Raw genomic sequence first — 19,702 nt, forward strand, 5'->3', positions numbered from 1 at the left:
CACACAATGAGCTGTAAAGTGTTATTATGCTGGCTGACGATTCTGGTCTTTTGTAATATCAGGAACCTGTAGGTATTTAGGCGAATTAAAAGAGTGCAGAAAGAAAAGAAACCCAGCCCAGTTTCTCCGCAGTAGCCTTAGTGGGGTCTTAAAAACCCAGCCCAGTTTCTCCCCAGTAGCCTTAGTGGGGTCTTAAAAATCCAGCCCAGTTTCTCCGCAGTAGCCTTAGTGGGGTCTTAAAAACCCAGCCCAGTTTCTCTCCAGTAGCCTTAGTGAGGTCTTAAAAACCCAGCCCAGTTTCTCCCCAGTAGCCTTAGTGGGGTCTTAAAAACCCAGCCCAGTTTCTCCGCAGTAGCCTTAGTGGGGTCTTAAAAACCCAGCCCAGTTTCTTCGCAGTAGCCTTAGTGGGGTCTTAAAAACCCAGCCCAGTTTCTCCCCAGTAGCCTTAATGGGGTCAATGGGATGGTTTGGGGCTTCACTATCATCATGCACTCAGAAGGTAAACTGGTCCATAGTTATGGAGGTCAAGGAGGACCCAATATGGTGATAGAAGAGCTTTTTTTCTAAGATATCTCTGACGTGCCATTCCACAGTCACTTTCTCAAACACCTGGTAAGTGTCAATGAATCTCCACAAGGAAATGTCTGCAGATGCCAGACTTTGTCTGAGAAGCACTTGTCCTAGTGAAGAGTATGGAGTAACTAACATGAATTTCAGATTCCTAGATTCAGAGTCTATGCTTGTTGCACTCAGAACCACTGGTAAAATCTCTCCTTTCACAATGACCAACCCTGTGTTCACATTTATAACTGGTGGCCCAACATCTAGTGGGAATATAATAACTGGAAACAGGAATTCAACTTCATTCTTCCCATCTGTCATATGGAAAACATTGTCACCGCAAATTTCTCTACCATCATGTTCATACACAACAAACCTAGCATCCAAGTCATCTGGAGTGAAAGATTTATGCTGTGAACCAAGGACCATTAGCATTCTACATTGCAGTCCATGGATTACAGGTATCCTGACATCCTTGAGATCCTTGAGTCTTCATCGCTAATGCACAGGTTTTGTCTGCATGAGAGCAGTCTGGATTGGCCCTCAAATAGAAGCTGTCCCATATCTAAAGTCAAAACTGGACTCAGTGTTCAAGGGCTTCAACACAATCATAAATGAGAAGCAATCTGAAGTTGAGCCCTCCTCACCAACAACCTCAGACACAACGTAAAAAATCCTCTCTGAATCATGTCTCTGGCAAAAAGAGTGAAGAGGCTAGTTTTGGTTATCTGTACTAATGATAATACCTTGTTCTGGAGGAGAGACCATGTTAAATATCATTTATGAATATATCCTGGCCAGTACAATAGGTTAGAGTTCAGGATACCGTTGAACTAGAATAGTGCTGACATACAGGAATCAGTGCTGATACCTATGCAATATAAGCATTTACTAAAGCGCAGTAACAAACAATACCAGACAACAAGTACTAGAGTATCAGTTAACAAACTCTAACAAACTTCAGTTAGAGTTTCAGTTCAACACAGGTGCAGGATCAATGGTCATTTAAATATTCCTCAAGTAGATAAGTCTTCAGTCTGCATTTGAAAACGGCAAGGGACTCTGCTGTCCGGACAGAATCGGGAATCGACTGGATTACTGTAACTGCTACTCTTTCCACTACTAAGGGCTGCTTTAGGGTCACAAGCGTTTATGCATTTGGAGTCACAACCACTTGCAAGGTGAGTTGGAAGAACAAAGGTGTCTGTCCGAGTGTCACACCTCAGCTGCTTTACAGAGTCTGCTTTACAGATAGGTGCAGGGTCAGGCCTTGGACTTAGCTGATAGTAAACCATGTCAAGTATGTGCCATTGACTCAACAATTACACAGACAGATCATAATAGCAATAAAGACAATCTGCAGGTAGTTAAATCGTGATCTCCCACTGTCCTGTTAAACAAATGTTTGAAGATTGGGGTAGGGGGGGTAATGGAATTCTTAGTTAATTTTTATTGACTTGCATAATTATTTACGCTCTTATTAACTTTCAGAAAACAGAAACATACAAATACCCGCATGTGCATTAATCACAATGATCAGTGTTTATTTGGTTGTTTTTTACTCATACATTACTGAAGTCACATTCAGCTACAGGCAAAAAGGTACAAAAAGATACAAAGTAGAACTACAAACACTCCAAAATCCAACCTGTACACTGTAAGGAAAAACTGAAAATTCACTAATTCAATTAATGAAAATAATTACATGACATCTCTGTGCCTGTGTGTGTGTGTGTGTGTGTGTGCGTGTGTGGGTGGGTGTTTGTATGTTTATATGTGGCACTAATAAAACATCATAGCCCTAAAGAGAGCTATGGGTCAGTAGAGAAGTACTGCGCATGTGTGTGTGTGTGTGTGTGTGTGTGCGTGTGTTTTACTGTGGCTCATCCAAACTGATTTCAGTAAAGACATCCATATCGTTCCCTGTGAAACATAAAAACATACATGATGCTTAACATTATACACTTGCACAGTCTTAAAGACCACCGCAACAAACAAAAAACAATAAATATACTTGCATAAGAACAGTTATGTGCTCATACACACAAATACAAAAAACACTTCAAATGTAGAACTTACTTGCTGGAAGTTTGAAAACAGCACTGAGACATCACTTCTACTTATTTGAATAATATTTATATTCTATAATATCCAATATATGCATATTAGCAACCTGACTGGCATCGTAGTGTTAATGGTTATATAAAATTATTAATGTGTCATATGTAAAAATAGATATTTAGATATACAGACCAGTGTTTGTGATGTTATTGTTGTTTTCATTTTGCTGCAGTTCGCTAGCTTCATCTGTAGCTGACGTTGCCTGTTCTGATCCTCTGTCCATCAGATCTAGATCCAGGTCAAACTCCACCTTTTTAATGGGTGGAGTAAGACTAGTATCGGAAAAGAAGCTGTCTTCTTCTGGAACGTTGTGGTGCTCTGTAGTGTAAAGAAGCAGCATTCAAGTTTCTGTAGACATCTTAAAGAGAATAAAATGACCTTTCAAGTCTGGCTCTGGTATCAACACATTCTAATAAACTAATAATGTGTATTTGATCAGAAGAATGGATCCATTTTCAAAGATCGCATCTGTTGATGTGTCAACACCAGAGGAGGCAGTTTGCTCAGTCTCTCCACATGCTGGATCAGGTTCTCCTGCGCATCCATTGGCCACCGGACTGCTTTCACGGGGTTTATCCTCCTGACCATAATCCAGAGCTGCAGTCAATTCTGTGCAAAGAAGCAACATAAAGGGGATTTGAATTCGTTAGGCGTATTTCACCCAGCAGTGCTAAGCTCAGCAATGCAGAAGTAACCCAATTAGTCAGACAAATGGGCTAATACTAGTTGATATTTTTAGGTGGAGAACTTGCTGAATCATAAAGAAAAGTGATATCAGCACATCGAAGTGATATCAGCACATCGAAGTGCGAGCTCCTCCTCAAGAGGTTGTGAACTGTGGGGTGGAGACTCACAGAGAGATGCTTAGTGGGCCTCGAGTTCAAATTGACATAAAAAATCACAAATAACTTCCTCCCTATTGGGGGAGACTACAGTCCAGTAGGGGTAGGGGTAGGCTTAACTAACTTCAATATAGTAGGATTAGGGTTAACTAACTACATTCCAGTAGGGTCATAGTTAGGGTTAGTGTTGACTAACTACATCTCAATAGGGTTAGAGTTAGGATTAACTAACTACAGTCCAGTAGGGTTAGGGTTAGGGTTAACTAACTACACTCCAGTAGGGTTAGGGTTAACTAACTACGTCCAGTAGGGTTAGGGTTAACTAACTACGTCCAGTAGGGTTAGGGTTAACTAACTATACTCCAGTAGGGTTAGGGTTAACTAACTACAGTCCAGTAGGGTTAGGGTTAACTAACGACACTCCAGTAGGGTTAGGGTTAACTAACTACACTCCAGTAGGGTTAGGGTTAGGGTTAACTAACTACGTCCAGTAGGGTTAGGGTTAACTAACTACGTCCAGTAGGGTTAGAGTTAACTAACTACAATCCAGTAGGGTTAGAGTTAACTAACTACAATCCAGTAGGGTTAGAGTTAACTAACTACAATCTAGTAGGGTTAGAGTTAACTAACTACAATCCAGTAGGGTTAGAGTTAACTAACTACAATCCAGTAGGGTTAGGGTTAGAGTTAACTAACTAACAGTCCAATATGACAGCAAGTTTATTTTTCAGCTTAATAATAATAATAATAATAATAATAATTAAAGTTCTTGCCTTTGCTGGTTTGCTCGAAGGTACCCCCATGCTCCATGCTGCGGAGCGGAGTGTCGTGTTCGTTAGCATGGTAGCTCAGGTCAAAGGAGTAGCTCTGTGCATACACACACACACACACACACACCCCCACACACGCGCACACACACACACACACACACACACACACACACAAAACACTCATCAGTCAGCATCTAGCAACACGTCCAGCACGACAACAGAAAGTTCACACAGAAGGGTTGTGACACCAGGTGCAGCAAGCACTGAGCATGGGCTGCTGTCTGAGGACACTCCTCATACCTGAGGACACACCTCACACACGTCTGATGACATACCTCACACTTGTGGACACACCTCAAACACTTCTGAGGACACACCTCACACACGTCTGAGGACACTCCTCACACCTCACACACGTCTAATGACATACCTCACGACTGTGGACACACCTCACACACTTCTGAGGACACACCTCACACCTGAGGACACACCTCACACACGTCTGAGGACACTCCTTACACCTGAGGACACCTCACAAATGCCTGATGACATACCTCATGCCTGTGGACACACCTCACACACTTCTGAGGACACACCTCACACCTGAGGACACACCTCACGCCTGTAGACACACTTCACACACTTCTGAGAACACACCTCACACACGTCTGAGGACACTTCTCACTCCTGAGGACACACCTCACACACGTCTGAGAACACGCCTCATGCCTAAGGACACACCTCACACATGCCTGAGGACACACCTCATGCCTGAACACATATCTCACACACGTCTGAGGACACACCTCACGCCTGAGGACACACCTCACACACGTCTGAGGATACACCTCACGCCTGAGGACATACCTCACACACACCTGAGGATACTCCTCACACCTAACTGCCCTTTGTGAAAGAAAAGGTCCTTGGAACTGAATTTGAATGGAAGTGAAACTGAAAGCTTGTATTTTCAGCATGGTTTCATTCCAGTAAGTACCTATGGAGAAGCTGTATTTTGGTGGTGGTTATTCTTATCTTTATAATGCTTATGTCATTGGGAGACTTTTGCCTGAAGAAACGTGTCCATTTGTTGACCTCATAGTCAAGAAACCAAAAGACTTGCAGACTCTCTTATATTTACAGAATGTTGGCGAGTTAAACCATCTGCATTATACTATTTACTACATACTGTTAATTTAAGAGGTGTTTATTACTGTGTGCTGTTCGGTTGAGTGGTGTTTATTACTGTGTGCTGTTCGGTTGAGTGGCGTTTATTACTGTGTGCTGTTCGGTTGAGTGGCGTTTATTACTGTGTGCTGTTCGGTTGAGTGGTGTTTATTACTGTGTGCTGTTCGGTTTAGTGGCGTTTATTACTGTGTGCTGTTTGGTTGAGTGCCGTTTATGACTGCGTGCTGTTCGGTTGAGTGGCGTTTATTACTGTGTGCTGTTCGGTTGAGTGGCGTTTATGACTGTGTGCTGTTCGGTTGAGTGCCGTTTATGACTGCGTGCTGTTCGGTTGAGTGGCGTTTATTACCTGGTGTTTACTCACCCTTCCTTTCTTCCAAAGAATGTAGAGAATTATGGCAAGAATGATGATGAAGATCAAGATGAAGACAAGACAGACGGCCGCTAAAAACAAAGAGATGAAGATCAGTGGCCAAGTCAGCGAGACTCTCCGGTGGACCAAACGCCAGCAAGCAGGAACTTCTTACCTACTGCATCTTTCGTAGTTGCTGAAAAACAAAGGCACAGTCATGTTAGAGTAAACCAGTAAAATGTAAACCAGTAAACCAATGCACTAAAGTGTAGACTGCTTTAGCTGAGGAGATCGCAGACTAAAAGTGCAACTGAGAGAACCCATCACACCACTCAGTCTGACCTGGTCACTTCTTACCTCCAGGGGCTGCTGTTGTACTTTTTGTAACCTCTGCAACACAAAGACACAGTCATGTTAGTGTAAACCAGTAAAGTGTAAACCAGTAAACCACTACACTAAAGTGTAGACCTCTTGAGGCGTGTAGAATGCAACTTGATCTGACCTGATTAAAACAGACTGCGGTGGCGCCGTGCTAATATACGTTTGATGTGACTGGCTTGTTTTTGTTTGTTTGTTTGTTTGTTTGTTTGTTTTTCCACTTTTAGGGTTAGGGTCTACTCGCATTTGTCCTTTAAGAGTCAAAAAACTGGGATATGAAATAAAGTCATAAAGCCATGTGTGCTGCCCTGCTTAAGTGAATACAAAGGCAAGTAAATGTATGTTGTGATTTTGTTAAGTGCAGTAAAAAAGCTGAAATTAACCACACGCACGCACACACACACATGAGCATTCACACACGCACACACACACACGCACAGGCACACACACACTCAGCCACGGCAATACTAATAACGCTACTTTTTAACAATTCACTTTGTAAAGGTTTACAAAGGTCAGTGCAGGCAAAAAAAATCAAATTGGTGGGTAATCAGAGTTTCCCAAACGTTTGCTTGCTCTGAAAGCTTTCTGCAGTCAGTGTGCCCAGGAAGTGGCAAAGGTCACAAATAGCTGCACCATCACATCATCTACAGGACTGCAGATGCTAGACCACTCAATAATGTTTCTTGCGCAATACGTATGAAAACATCAAGAAAAAAAGTCTAGTTTAAAGCATATTATTCGACCATCATATAGTAGTCTGCAGTCAGGAATCTTGTTTTGATGAGACAAGAACCATGCTCTAGAATTAGAGGCAAAACATCAGTTCAAAATGGTGGCACTGATGCAGGATGAAAAAATTACTGCATAACCTCTGGGGGGGAAGCACCATGCCTGAGCTTCTCTGGGACTGACGGCCTGTCGTCAAAATGTTTCCTTCAAGATTTAACCTTTCACAAAACATTTTACAAAACAGTACCAACTGTAATCTCACCAGAAAAGGATATACATGAATTTACAGTCAAGAACGTACTGATTTACTGTACAACGCTCTTGCCAGTATGAGTGGAATGAAGCACTTTCGTTTGAATTTAGCTAAACAGGTCAGCTCAGGTTTGGTTTTTTTTCCCTTCTTCTTCACACGCATGTGAAAGCGTGTCTCTTTTTGCATGTGCGCTGGCCAGCCCCTCAACACCTACACCAGAAACTGCTGCAAACCACATGTGCACTGCAAAGACCCGAGCGATTGGACAAGGAACTTAAACGGTAGCCGATGAGAGCTGATCTAGGGTTAGTCTGCACTACCATTATTTTACAAGGTTTCATAGACAAAGGCCCAGACATTCTCCTGCCTCCCCTAGCATTGTATTAGCATTACCCTTACGGACAGCCTTTCAGCGTGTACTCACTTAACCCTGAAAACAGGTCAAGCACTCACTACCCTCATAGTGATTTGCCCAGAACGTATAAATAACAGGCTCTGTCTTACCTGTCGTAGAGACTATAACAATGCTGTGCGTGATCTTGTCTGGAGCTGAGGTGCTTTCTGTAATCTCAGAGCCTGTCCCTACTGTGCTATTGTCAGGACCTGTACTGGCAGTTGCTGTCTCGTTGTATTCGCGGGGCTCTTTGGTAGTGTCTGAACTGTGCGCGCTGAGTGCAGGGACCGTGGCAGTGACGATGGAATTGGACGAGGCCGATGATGTAGGACTGGAGGGTGATTCTGTGCTGTCAGGCACCTGACTCGTCACCACACACAAACACACCAGGGCCACTAAGCACAGGGAGTGGGTGAACAAAACAGGGGGAAAACGAAGCAAAGCAGAGTTAAAATCACAAAAATCACATAGCTGCCTGCTTCTCTAACACATTCCCTGTAGATGAACATGTGAACAGTTCACAGCAGATTCATTTAAATGTACCAAAATGTCATTTTCAAAAACATAATAGGTTTTAGCCCAAGGCAGACCTATAAACAGAAAATGAGAAACAAGTTGAAAGAACAAAAACAGTGAACAGTAGAACAGTAATTGGATGTCTTGATAACCATGATGAATGTGATGGCCCCCATACACTGTGCTACCGTCAGAGGGAAACTCTCTCCTCTGACTAATGTTTGCTGCCTGACTGCTGCCATGAGACCTTGGAGGGAGCCATATCTAATAGACCTACAGTAACGTCCTGTAAACACAAGGTAGTACAGTTCATGGCATCACACAACTTGCTATTTTTATGAAATAATACAATTTGTGTATTTGAAGTTTTCAGAGGTACATATGACAGGTTTCAAATCTGCCCGGTACACACACACACACAACACATGATGAGCTTAGTAATTAAACTTTTTTCACAACCGATAAGAAAAGAATCAAAGGTAACTTACCAAGAACATGGATGTAAACAAAGCGTTTTGTCGTCATTGTTGTAGCTTTGATAGCCCTTAATAGAAACAGGTTAAACGTGTCTCATTTACACAAAACTGCTTCTTTTTTTCCTCTCGTCTTTCGGAGAGAGCTATTGTCATCGGTCTGAAACCACCGGCCTGAACAGGAAACATGCATACTCCCTCACACACATGCTTTCTTGTGGCACAGAGGAAGTCGAGCACACAGGAGGCAGGATGCAAAAAGTGAGAAGATGAAACGTCTTCCGATTTGACTGTCTCTCACATTCTGATGACATGTTTTGTACCGAGGTAGAGATGCATCTATTAATAAAGCAGAGAATAATTTTAAGCCTTTCAACCTAGCACAGTTGTAGTGCTCGCCCGAAGTTCACGTACACATTTAAACTTATTCTCATGGAAGACAATGTGTACATACTGTCTGGAATGACTTATGTTATTGCAGTACAGCACAGGGCACTGTTACTCAACAAATTACTGTAACGTATGCACGTTCTTCTGTGTGGAATCGGTCTGGACTGAGGAGACATGATTTACTTTGAGGAGTACAAGGCCTGTTCAGAACTTCTGAGCTGAGTGAGGAGGTGAAGCTTCTGAAGCCCTGGGTGACACATTAGTGAGAGGTTAGGAACCTTTAGACTCAAACAACCACCGCTATGTAGAACATACCTTTAATTTGGCTCCGTCAAAATTAAAATTAGTTCATTTTTTGATTTATACATTTGACATTTTTTCTCCTTTTGTGCAGCTCAGCGATATGCTGTTTATTGATCATATTAATGCTTGTTTTTGTGCATTTCCTACTTTCTTCCATGAATTGCTTTTTGTATGAATCAAATGTTACTAAAGTTAGCTAAAAGTTGAGAACAATAAACCCGCCAAGCGTATTTCAGCTTTTCAGAGCCTTCAGGTCCACTTAACCTGGCGAGCCTCATTTTGTCACCCATTTACTGAGCAATTTAGTTTAAGAGTTAAGGCACTAAAATGCTTTTGATTAACAAAGTGTTCTTTCTCTGACTACAGACACGTTTTTTTTAAAAAATGTAGTATGTTGGATTCGGTACTGCTCACTGAACGCCTAGAGCGCCATCTAGAAGGCAGTACTGTCCCCCAAGCCACGAGCTGAGCGCTAAAATGAGAGCTGGACTGTGCATGCACCTGCGAGCACATGACACGGAGCACTGTGACCCCGCTGCACTCCCACAGATCACAGCATTGGCAGCTTTTATTTTGTTTGTTTATTACCAAGAAAAGCAGCTTTTAGTCACACTTGCACTTCTGGCGTTCAACTAACAAATATACATATACACAAGTATTTGTGTATGCTAACATCAGACATTGTACTAACCAGGAAATCTTAAATCTTTAATCTTAAAATTCAAGGACAGCAATGTGATGTGTAATTTTAAAAAATTTATTACCTGTACAATAATTCACTTTCAAAAACATGGCACAATGAAATAATCCGTAACACATTTACATTAAGCTCATTCTTAGTTGCATTCCCACTCTACTTCAAACACAAATTACATCGATAACCTGCCAGCTCTTCCAGGTTTTGCAGGATGTTCTCTGTGTATTGGCAGCTTGTCCACACTGGGAATCACTGCCCTGTGACCTTTTGTGTGAAGTCTGAGTGCTCATGACCCATGACCCTGAACTTTGCACTTCTAGAGAGAGCTCATAGAGCACACACTGTCATCTGATGGTGCGGTACATCATGAAGTCGGCCGTGGTGCATCGTGGGAACTTGCCGATGGAGCTCTCCTCCACAGGCGTGTAGACCTTAATCTGCCTCATGTGCGTGTCACGGCCGTTCTGGTGGTTGGCCAGCACAGCGATCTGGATCATGAAGGTCCTGATGGGGTTGTTCACTAGGTCCAACAGGGGGATGTGGATCCAGCCACTGGGCTCCACCATTTCCAACTGCTGCTCACAGTGCCACACACATACATAGTACTTCAGAGCAAATCTTAATAACAATAATAATTATAATAAAGTGCAAATATTAATAAATACTAACAATTATTATTATTATTATAAAAGTGCAAATCTGAATAAAAGTAACAATAATATAGTGCAAATCTTAATAATAATAATAAAGTTCAAATGTTTGTTTTGGCTAAATGAGAAGCTTTAGACTTGGTTGTTGGACACCTCCTGTACAATCTGAGAACTCTTACCCGGATCTCCATTAAGTTGTGAAAGTTGTTTCCCACTCTAACGGAGATTTTGCTGGGGGTGTAGCTCTCATCTGATTTATAGTCCGCATAAATGCACAGCATCTTCACCGTGGTCTTCCTCCTGAATCAAAACAAAGGACAGTCCTGGGACAGTGTCAACACTCAACAAAAAGAACAGTGTGCTGGGAAAGTGCCTTAACACTTAAGACACTTTGTGTGTTGGAAAGTGTCGTACTGAATTGAACTATTTTTATATCTAATACAACTAAAGTAGCTTCCGCACTACACAGATATAAATAGATGTTTAGCATATACCTGAATTGGATGTTGACCAAGTGAGGCTGAGAGCCATCAGATTGCCAATACGTCTCCAGATTATCATCTCTTAGCTGGTCAACTCCAAAACCTAGAAGGAGGAAGGGAGAGAGAGACTGTCTGAAGGGTTTGGTGAGGTATAGCGTTATGGTGAATAATAAAGTGCCATTAAAGCAACCCACCAGGTTTGCATGATGAAAGCGACCACACGGCTTGAGATCCGATCTCGCGGACGGTCCCCGTGCGCTCCAGCTGCTTGGGATCCGCGCCAGGTGGCGTTTTCGTTGCGGTTGCCATGGTTACTAGGACCAGAAAAAAAAAAAGAATCTTACAGCGGTTTTCAAGTTCAAGTTCAAGAGGGTTTATTGTCATTTCAGCTATATACAAGTACACAACAAAAACGAGACAATGTTCCTCCAGGACCATGGTGCAACATAAAAACAACAGTGCAAGAGAACATGCTACACAAGTGCAAATTGTGGGAAATTGTGTGCTGCGGTAAGGATTAAACATGCCAAGATCTGTCCACTTACTGCCAGGGTTCCCCAATACAAACCTACTGAGGTTTATGAATACAACATTTAAAATAATAAATATATAAAACAATATTTGCTAGCCCAGTGACCAGTGTTAATGCCACAGACGCAAATCAAGCGTATAGACGCGACATAAAACGGGGCAAAATTAATCGTAAATCATGTACACGCAGGTTTAAACACAAATACTGCAACACATCTGAACTTACTAAGTGAAGAAGGTTACGTAAGCTCGGCCACTATGTAGGGAGGGTTAGGCTTAGGCTAGCACAGCTAACGTTAGCTAACCTAACCTAGGTAAGTTAAGGCTCGGAATTACAGGCATAACAAAGTGACACAGCTCATTCATACTGCAGCTCTGTAGCTTCTCACCTGTGGCGCACACTAATTTGTCCTAGTGAACATTTCCCCTAAAATATTCTTAATATTTACTGGCATACATTTGCTCACGACTTCAAACCAAATCCTTTTCCCGGCCTCGTCGCAGACTAATGTCGTCACAGCCGGGGGGGGGGGGGTCTTTTTCCGTCGCGTCTCCGGAAGCGTAACGTGCTCTCGCGCCATCTTGGCCGCCGGCTTGTCCACGAGCGCAGCACGTTGTGTGGCATAAGGGAAGTTTAATTCTGTAATAACGCGTAATAGCGCGTTATAGCACGTCTGCTCACGTCTTACCGGACACTGGGAGGCGGTTAGGGTAAGCTGCTGTCTTCTGGCTGCCACTGATCATCAATCTGGTCTAATTTCTAGACATGTTTGTGTGTGTATGTGTGTGTGTGTGAGAAAAGCCCCGCTAGCTGCTCATCCAGCTTTCGCATCTCGGGTGTTACTGTCTTCCATTGAACTTAAACCCGTCTTGAATTCCCCGGTACCGTCTCTGCGCTTGGAAATTATGCTTGCGGATAAGACCACTGATTTTGCGTGAGATGTTAACGCGTGACTTTGCTCTGTCCGTCCGCTAATAGGTGACTCGTCTCTGGTGTTCAGCGAGGCCCGGAGCGCCCCTCTTCTGCTCCCAGCTGTCGGACGTCCTCCCGCATTCGCCGCCAGCGCCATGGCCGACAAAAACACCAGAATTGCAATCGTCAACCACGACAAGTGCAAACCTAAGAAATGCAGACAGGAGTGTAAGAAAAGCTGTCCTGTGGTGCGAATGGGTAAGAGAACCACACACACACACACACACACACAAGCACTCCCCTGCGTCGCGTGCATCGCATTAAATTGCGTTTCTCCGTGCACAGGTAAGCTTTGTATTGAAGTGACGCCGCAGAGCAAGATTGTGTGGATCTCGGAATCTCTCTGTATAGGATGCGGTATCTGCATCAAGGTAACATCATCTCATGCAAGCTATCCTTAGAGTCCAGTCTCGTATTAACTTGTGTGTGTGTGTGTGTGTGTGTGTGTGTGTGTGTGTGTGAGAGAGAGAGAGAGAGAGAACGAGAACACTTTTCATCCATTGTATTCATCATCCTAGGTCAGACTTGTTTTGTTTGAAATGTTCAGCTGTTAAATGTTAGTCCAGTTTTTTTGTGATGTATGTTTTTGACACTGTATTTCTTTGTTTACTTTTAGAAATGTCCATTTGGGGCTCTGTCCATCGTAAACCTGCCAAGTAACCTGGAGAAGGAAACCACACACAGATACTGTGCCAACTCCTTTAAACTGCACAGGTAGAAGCTTGCAAGTCTGCTACTGTTGCAAGCAGTTTAAAAGTGCAGCTGGTCTTGCTTAATGCAAAAATGTTGTGAAGTAAGGATGAACCTGTGTTGGTTCTCCCCTGCACATTTTTAGGCATGAGCTATAATGATGCGTCTCCTATGTCAGCGTTTATAGGGACCTGACTCTGTGTGTGTGTGTGTGTGTGTCTGTGTGTGTGTGTGTGTGTGTGTCTGTGTGTCTGTGTGTGTGTGTGTGTGTCTGTGTCTGTGTGTGTGTCTGTGTCTGTGTGTGTGTCTGTCTGTGTGTGTGTCTGTGTGTGTGTGTGTGTTACTCTGCTCCACATTGCCGTGGCAGGTTGCCCATCCCTCGTCCTGGAGAGGTGCTGGGGTTGGTGGGCACTAATGGCATCGGCAAGTCCACTGCTCTGAAAATCCTGGCAGGAAAACAGAAACCCAACCTGGGCAAATACGATGTGAGTCTCACACACACACACACACACACACACACACACACACACACACACACACACACACACAAAACCTGGGCAAATACGATGTGAGTCTCACACACACACACACACAAAACCCAACCTGGGCAAATACGATGTGAGTCTCTCACACACACACACACACACACACACACACACAAAACCCAACCTGGGCAAATACGATGTGAGTCTCTCTCACACACACACACACACACACACACACACAAAACCCAACCTGGGCAAATACGATGTGAGTCTCACACACACACACACACACACACACACACACACACAAAACCCAACCTGGGCAAATACGATGTGTCTCTCTCACGCACACACACACACACACAACCAAACCTGGGCAAATACGATGTGAGTCACACACGCATGCACACACACACACGCACGCACACTTTCTTGTTCATTAGTTTCAGCCCCTGCAGAAAGGCAGACAAAATAGTAATACATTACCTTTATTTGTAACATATTTCTGTACCTTTTAAATGTTCAGAATGGTTATTGTATAAGTTGCATCTGTATTAAATGGGAAATTGGTGGTACACTCTGTGCTGCCCCATCCAGTCACATAGTGATGGGCGCGTGTGTGTGTATGTCACTGTCACTGGGCTGGCCAGGCTCCCCCTGATTGGCAGGAAATCCTGGCCTATTTCAGAGGCTCCGAGCTGCAGAACTATTTCACCAAGATCCTGGAGGACGACCTGAAGGCCATCGTTAAACCGCAGTACGTTGACCAGATCCCCAAAACCGTCAAGGTAAGAATCCGAATGAAGGCCTGAATGCAGATGTACCTGCTTGTACACAATCCCTCATGGGCTCCTGTGGAAGACAAATGTCACAGGCACATAAGCATACACACACGGCCAACGTCACTGCAGGTCTACGTTCTGGGAGCTCTAACGTGAATGGCTAATGTGAGCGTGTCTAGCCACTGTTGCTGAGTTGTAACTCTCTGTTCTGCCTGTAGGGGTCAGTAGGGGCCATTCTGGGCAGGAAGGACGACACTAAGACAGAAGAGCTAGTGTGTGAGCAGCTAGGTATGTAATATTTAAGCAGTATTACGTGTAGATAGTAATCGCATACAAAGACGAGAACATTTTTTCGCACAAATTAACCCTGATGCTCCCTTGAACGTTTCAGTATAAAGTCATCAGGTTTAGAGAAACTAAACTGAATGTACAGTGGGTCTGGGGTGTGAGTGCTGTGTTGAGTGTGGCTGGTTGAGTGTGTGTTTGCGCTGTGTGTGGCTGGCTGGTTGAGACAGTGTCTGCCCTGTGCTCGGTCAGATCTGCTGCACCTGCGAGATCGGAACGTGGAGGACCTTTCTGGCGGAGAGCTGCAGAGATTTGCCTGTGCAGTGGTCTGCATCCAGAGAGCAGACATGTTGGTCGCTTTTTAGTTTTCCTCCACTTCTTTTATCTTGTCCTCCTTCCTCGTGTCCCCGTCTCTGTGTGTCCTCTTAGCCGTTCCTCACGTATGCATTCCCTCCTCATCCGTGTACCGTGCGCCCCTACGTCCCACTTTGTTCCGTCTTGTGCTCAAATCTGACCTCGCTTTTGTGATTTTTGGATTTGAGTCGTTTGCTTTGACAGTGCCGACCTTTGACTCTCCTCCTCTTGCCGTAGTTTCATGTTCGACGAGCCGTCCAGCTATCTGGACGTGAGGCAGAGACTGAGAGCTGCCATCACCATCCGCTCCCTCATCTCGCCCGACCGGTGGGTATGCCCCCGCGCGCACGCCAGCCTGCCCCACCACTCCTGCACTTACTCAGTGTGGCGAGCGTAACTGCCCTTAGTAGCTTTCCGTCTTCTTAGTGTAGTTGTGTGTGTAGGTACATCATCGTGGTTGAGCACGATCTGAGCGTGCTGGATTACCTGTCCGACTTCATCTGCTGTCTGTACGGAGTGCCCAGTGCGTATGGGGTCGTCACCATGCCCTTCAGTGTCCGGGAAGGTACCAGCACAACTGCCACCGCCACGACCAGCGAGCCAATAGGATGCCTTCGTGCTCGTATTTAAACACTCTCGCTCTCCCGCCCTCCCCTCGCAGGTATAAACATCTTTCTGGACGGCTACGTCCCCACAGAGAACCTGCGCTTCCGCGAGACCTCGCTGGTGTTCAAGGTGGCGGAGACGGCAGCAGAGGAGGAAGTGAAGAAGATGTGCCGTTACCAGTACCCCGACATGACGAAGAGCATGGGCGACTTCAGCCTGCGCATCACCGGGGGAGAGTTCACAGACTCGGAGATCATGGTTATGCTGGGAGAGAACGGTGAGGGCGTGCGGGGACGTGGAAGTGGCCGGAATTCATTCTGATGCTCCTTTTTTAGAGATGGAGAGAAAATTAGTGTGAAAGTTTTTTTGTTTTTTTTTTGCTGTTTGCAGGAACCGGGAAGACCACGTTTATCCGAATGCTTGCAGGTGGCCTGAAACCTGATGGAGGAGGTAACATTTACACACACACGCACACACACACACACACACACGCACACACACACACACACAAATACAACGTTTCAAAGCCTAAACACACACATTGTTGTGATTCTGTGTTTGGTGTGTTTTGTAGGTGATGTGCCAATTCTGAATGTGAGCTATAAACCTCAGAAGATCAGCCCCAAGTTTAAAGTAAGTCTGATCAGACCAAATGTAAAAGCCCCCAAATGAAGAATAAGAACACATAAGAACCCCCTGCCCAAATAATACAAATATTCTGTTAGCAGTTTTGCTTCATTTTTCCAGCATTGAAAGATGGAATATATTTGTTAGTTTGTTTTTTTTAACTAAAGTATTTGTCTCTCTATTATTCTCAGGTCTATAACTTTATTACTCTGTTCTGTTATTATTCTGTTACTGTAGCGTACTGAATAGCTAGCATGTTTGTGGCTTTTAGGGCAGCGTCCGTGCACTGCTGCATGAGAAGATCAGAGACGCATACACGCACCCCCAGTTCGTCACTGATGTCATGAAGCCCATGCAGATAGAGAGCATCATTGACCAGGACGTGAGTTCCCATGGCAACCCGCAACTCTCTCATTTCTGCGCTCTGTGTAGTTCGTATTTGTATGTGTAGTTTGTGTATGTGTAGGTTCAGAACCTGTCTGGTGGTGAGCTGCAACGTGTTGCCTTAGCCCTGTGCTTGGGCAAACCGGCTGACGTTTACCTGATCGACGAGCCGTCAGCCTACCTGGACTCCGAGCAGCGTCTCATGGCTGCTAGAGTGATCAAAAGGTAACGCACTTCCCAGCATGCCTCAGCTGGCCTGACCAAAAGGGCCTGATGGGTTACAACAGTTTCCCCCTCTGGGTTTGGGGCACAGGGAGTTGTTTGTCTTGTTCAACCACACCCACTCTAACCCCTGCAGGGCCAGTTCAGTTGATGAGTGGAGCGTGTTTTGAGAGTGAAGAAAATCCTAAAATGTGTCCTTTCCAGTGGTCTCTGTTGTCCTGCAGCAAAATTTCTCTCATACTTGGTCAACTTTTTTTTCTTTCCTAAAACTATTTTTGTATTTTGTCAAGTCTGTTCTCTTCTCAATCCATTTATGAAAATGTAGCAAACCCACATAATAGTAGCATGAAAAGCGTGGCCGCAAAAAAAGCCACGATAGCTGCCCTGCCTATAATTCAGTGTTGCATAAAGGAGCTGTGGTGTGAACAGCAAGTGGTTTAAGATCTCCTAACTGGTAGAGGACCATGAACATACCCGAGTCCTCTTTTAAGGTTCACCTGCACTGTGCAGTGGTGTGGGGGAACTCCAGTGGCCTGCACACAGCCCTGAGCCCAGTCCCACTGAACACTCTTTGGGATGAACTGGAGTGCTTGTTACTGGGGGGTCAACACGCTCTGGAAGGTGTGGTGGCGGCGGTGAGACGTCCACATGCTCCCGGCCGTGCAGCGTAGCCAACCTCCTGCTGAAGTGTCTGGCCGTGTTTCTGCTCACAGGTTCATTCTCCATGCGAAGAAGACGGCGTTCGTGGTGGAGCATGACTTCATCATGGCCACGTACCTGGCCGACCGAGTCATTGTGTTTGACGGGATTCCCTCCAAGAACACCCGCGCTAATTCGTAAGAATAAACCGTCAGCTCTCTAAAGCAATGATGCAAATATAACTACATATGAAATGGAGTTCACAGCTAGCCTAGGTGGTTCTCACAAGCAAACTGGAGCAGACTGTTTAGAGTGTGTGTGTGTGTGTGTGTGTGTGTGTGTGTGTGTGTGTGTGTGTGTGTGTGTGTGTGTGTGTCAGGCCGCAGACTCTGTTGGCAGGCATGAACAAGTTCCTGGCACAGCTGGAGATCACATTCAGGAGAGACCCCAACAACTTCAGACCAAGAATCAACAAGCTCAACTCCATTAAAGTACGAACACACACATACGGTTCAGAGAAAAGGATAAAGAATAGACTAGAAACCCCATAACAAAAGTACACCAGCTAGGCAAGAATGAAGGAAGGAATGACCGTTTAGGGTGACCCAGTGCAGTTTGTATACAAATTGTATGTATAATATAACACATACCCCTCCCAACAGTCAGTTGAAGAAAGTAGGTGTTGATCTCATCTCTTCCTCATTCTCTCCATCAGGATGTGGAACAAAAGAAAGGTGGAAACTATTTCTTCCTAGATGACTGAAGAGCACCAAAAAAACAAGTTTTCAAACTGATCTCATTTCATTGCACCGCAAGTCTCCCAGTGTTTGACATCATCAAGGAAGAGGAAGCACTAAGACTGTTTGTTTATTTTGAACACTGACAGACACATCAAAACCACCAATTATTTTGAGTAACCCTCCTCTACCTGCCGCCTTCTCGTCACTGCTTGTCCTCAAACAGGCAGAAAGGGCAAACAGGAATGTGGTTGGAGTGGCAGCCATTTTGTTTCTGCCGAGAGAGCTTTCTCAATGGGACCTAGAAAAACCTGTTTCTGGGTGAGGAGCCATTCTGTTTAACACGGTTGTGTTTTTATTGGACACACAGTGCTGTAACAGAGTATGAGCAAAAAATGGCAAACAAAATTTGAATGAAACATTTTACTCAGTAATAAGATGTATAAATGGTATAATCAGTTCGTCAAAGGTTTTGGTGCTTATGGTCGTTGATTTGTCACATATAAAACATTAAATAAAACCTTATTACAGTACACTCACTGGAATCTTCTTGGATTTATATACAGAAAGCAAGTGTAACGTATTAAAAGCCAACGTCTGGAAAAGGCTGAGCTTCACTACTCTACATCACATCCTGTAAGGGTTCTCTACAGTGGGCACAAGAGAACTGCTGGAGGAACCTTTTGATGAAAGCACACATGCTTTGCATTTATTAATATTCTGCATCAAAACTACATCTTTAAGATCTCTGGTTCTGCAGCTGTAGGCACTCAAATAACAAAACAGAAATGCACAGATCACTCGTCATTGTCCGCTTCAGTACAAGGATCCGTGTACATTGTCTTTGCTGTACTAGGGGATGCACCTTCAGACTGAAGGTCTTCGTTCCCAGCGTCCCGGGCAGAGAAGCCAACGACTCCGGATCACAATCTGTCTGCCAGAGCAACGCTTCTGCAGTTTGAGAGGGCCAAGTGCACGGGGGGGGGTGGGCCTGGCCTGTGTGCTTCCGCTTGGCACGGATGTCCAGAGACTTTTTCAAAGGACACGGCTCCTTGTCAGTTGTGATGAAACACTTGGGTGGAAGAGGACATTTCTACGGTTCCAACACGTGTCTCTGAGCTCCAGGGCAGGATGTAGCAGGTATTGAACAGAAAAAAGGTGGAGAAAATCTTACACAATGACAAAAGTCGTACAGTAAATGACAATTGCACAAAAGCGTTCCATACAAGTCATACAAAACTCATTTCTGGTCCTAGATTTTATCACTCAAGATTATGCAAAATAGTTA

The 19,702-nt window shown here is 44.4% G+C and overlaps 3 protein-coding genes across 7 annotated transcripts; 1 reads left to right on the plus strand and 2 right to left on the minus strand.

The window, feature by feature from the left end:
- Positions 1-2,080: 2,080 nt before the first annotated feature.
- On the minus strand, positions 2,081-8,803 carry LOC113591019 (uncharacterized). 3 transcript variants are annotated; one of them, XM_035521535.2, is made up of 9 exons: positions 8,593-8,797; positions 7,699-7,983; positions 6,189-6,221; positions 6,007-6,027; positions 5,829-5,923; positions 4,298-4,391; positions 3,169-3,291; positions 2,815-3,000; positions 2,081-2,484 (listed from the first exon to the last, which is right to left on the minus strand). In XM_035521535.2, the coding sequence occupies exons 1-9, from the start codon at positions 8,627-8,629 to the stop codon at positions 2,435-2,437; spliced, it is 924 nt and encodes a 307-aa protein (XP_035377428.1). In that variant the 5' UTR covers positions 8,630-8,797; the 3' UTR covers positions 2,081-2,434. The 3 variants fall into 3 exon arrangements, with proteins under 3 accessions (XP_035377428.1, XP_035377429.1, XP_081560935.1); XM_035521536.2 differs by having other exon boundaries at positions 5,844-5,923; positions 8,593-8,796; XM_081704809.1 differs by lacking the exon at positions 2,081-2,484 and having other exon boundaries at positions 2,858-3,291; positions 8,593-8,803.
- Positions 8,804-10,011: 1,208 nt separating this feature from the next.
- Positions 10,012-12,143, minus strand: anapc10 (anaphase promoting complex subunit 10). 2 transcript variants are annotated; one of them, XM_027031376.3, is made up of 5 exons: positions 12,020-12,143; positions 11,294-11,413; positions 11,112-11,202; positions 10,797-10,917; positions 10,012-10,542 (listed from the first exon to the last, which is right to left on the minus strand). In XM_027031376.3, the coding sequence occupies exons 2-5, from the start codon at positions 11,406-11,408 to the stop codon at positions 10,312-10,314; spliced, it is 558 nt and encodes a 185-aa protein (XP_026887177.1). In that variant the 5' UTR covers positions 11,409-11,413; positions 12,020-12,143; the 3' UTR covers positions 10,012-10,311. The 2 variants fall into 2 exon arrangements, with proteins under 2 accessions (XP_026887177.1, XP_081561074.1); XM_081704948.1 differs by lacking the exon at positions 12,020-12,143 and adding an exon at positions 11,857-11,998.
- Positions 12,144-12,191: 48 nt separating this feature from the next.
- abce1 (ATP-binding cassette, sub-family E (OABP), member 1) lies at positions 12,192-18,949 on the plus strand. Of its 2 annotated transcripts, none has more exons than XM_081704943.1 (18): positions 12,192-12,341; positions 12,610-12,801; positions 12,889-12,974; positions 13,220-13,317; positions 13,661-13,778; positions 14,429-14,566; positions 14,779-14,848; positions 15,098-15,194; positions 15,437-15,526; positions 15,631-15,764; positions 15,861-16,082; positions 16,196-16,255; positions 16,380-16,438; positions 16,704-16,814; positions 16,899-17,041; positions 17,752-17,874; positions 18,057-18,168; positions 18,393-18,949. In XM_081704943.1, the coding sequence occupies exons 2-18, from the start codon at positions 12,699-12,701 to the stop codon at positions 18,438-18,440; spliced, it is 1,812 nt and encodes a 603-aa protein (XP_081561069.1). In that variant the 5' UTR covers positions 12,192-12,341; positions 12,610-12,698; the 3' UTR covers positions 18,441-18,949. The 2 variants fall into 2 exon arrangements, with proteins under 2 accessions (XP_081561069.1, XP_026887184.1); XM_027031383.3 differs by having other exon boundaries at positions 12,193-12,341; positions 15,643-15,764.
- The last annotated feature ends 753 nt before the right edge of the window (positions 18,950-19,702 follow it).

The sequence above is a fragment of the Electrophorus electricus genome, chromosome 21 (assembly GCF_041902795.1).
Source record: "Electrophorus electricus isolate QZ-2024a chromosome 21, ASM4190279v1, whole genome shotgun sequence".
NCBI lineage: Eukaryota > Metazoa > Chordata > Actinopteri > Gymnotiformes > Gymnotidae > Electrophorus > Electrophorus electricus.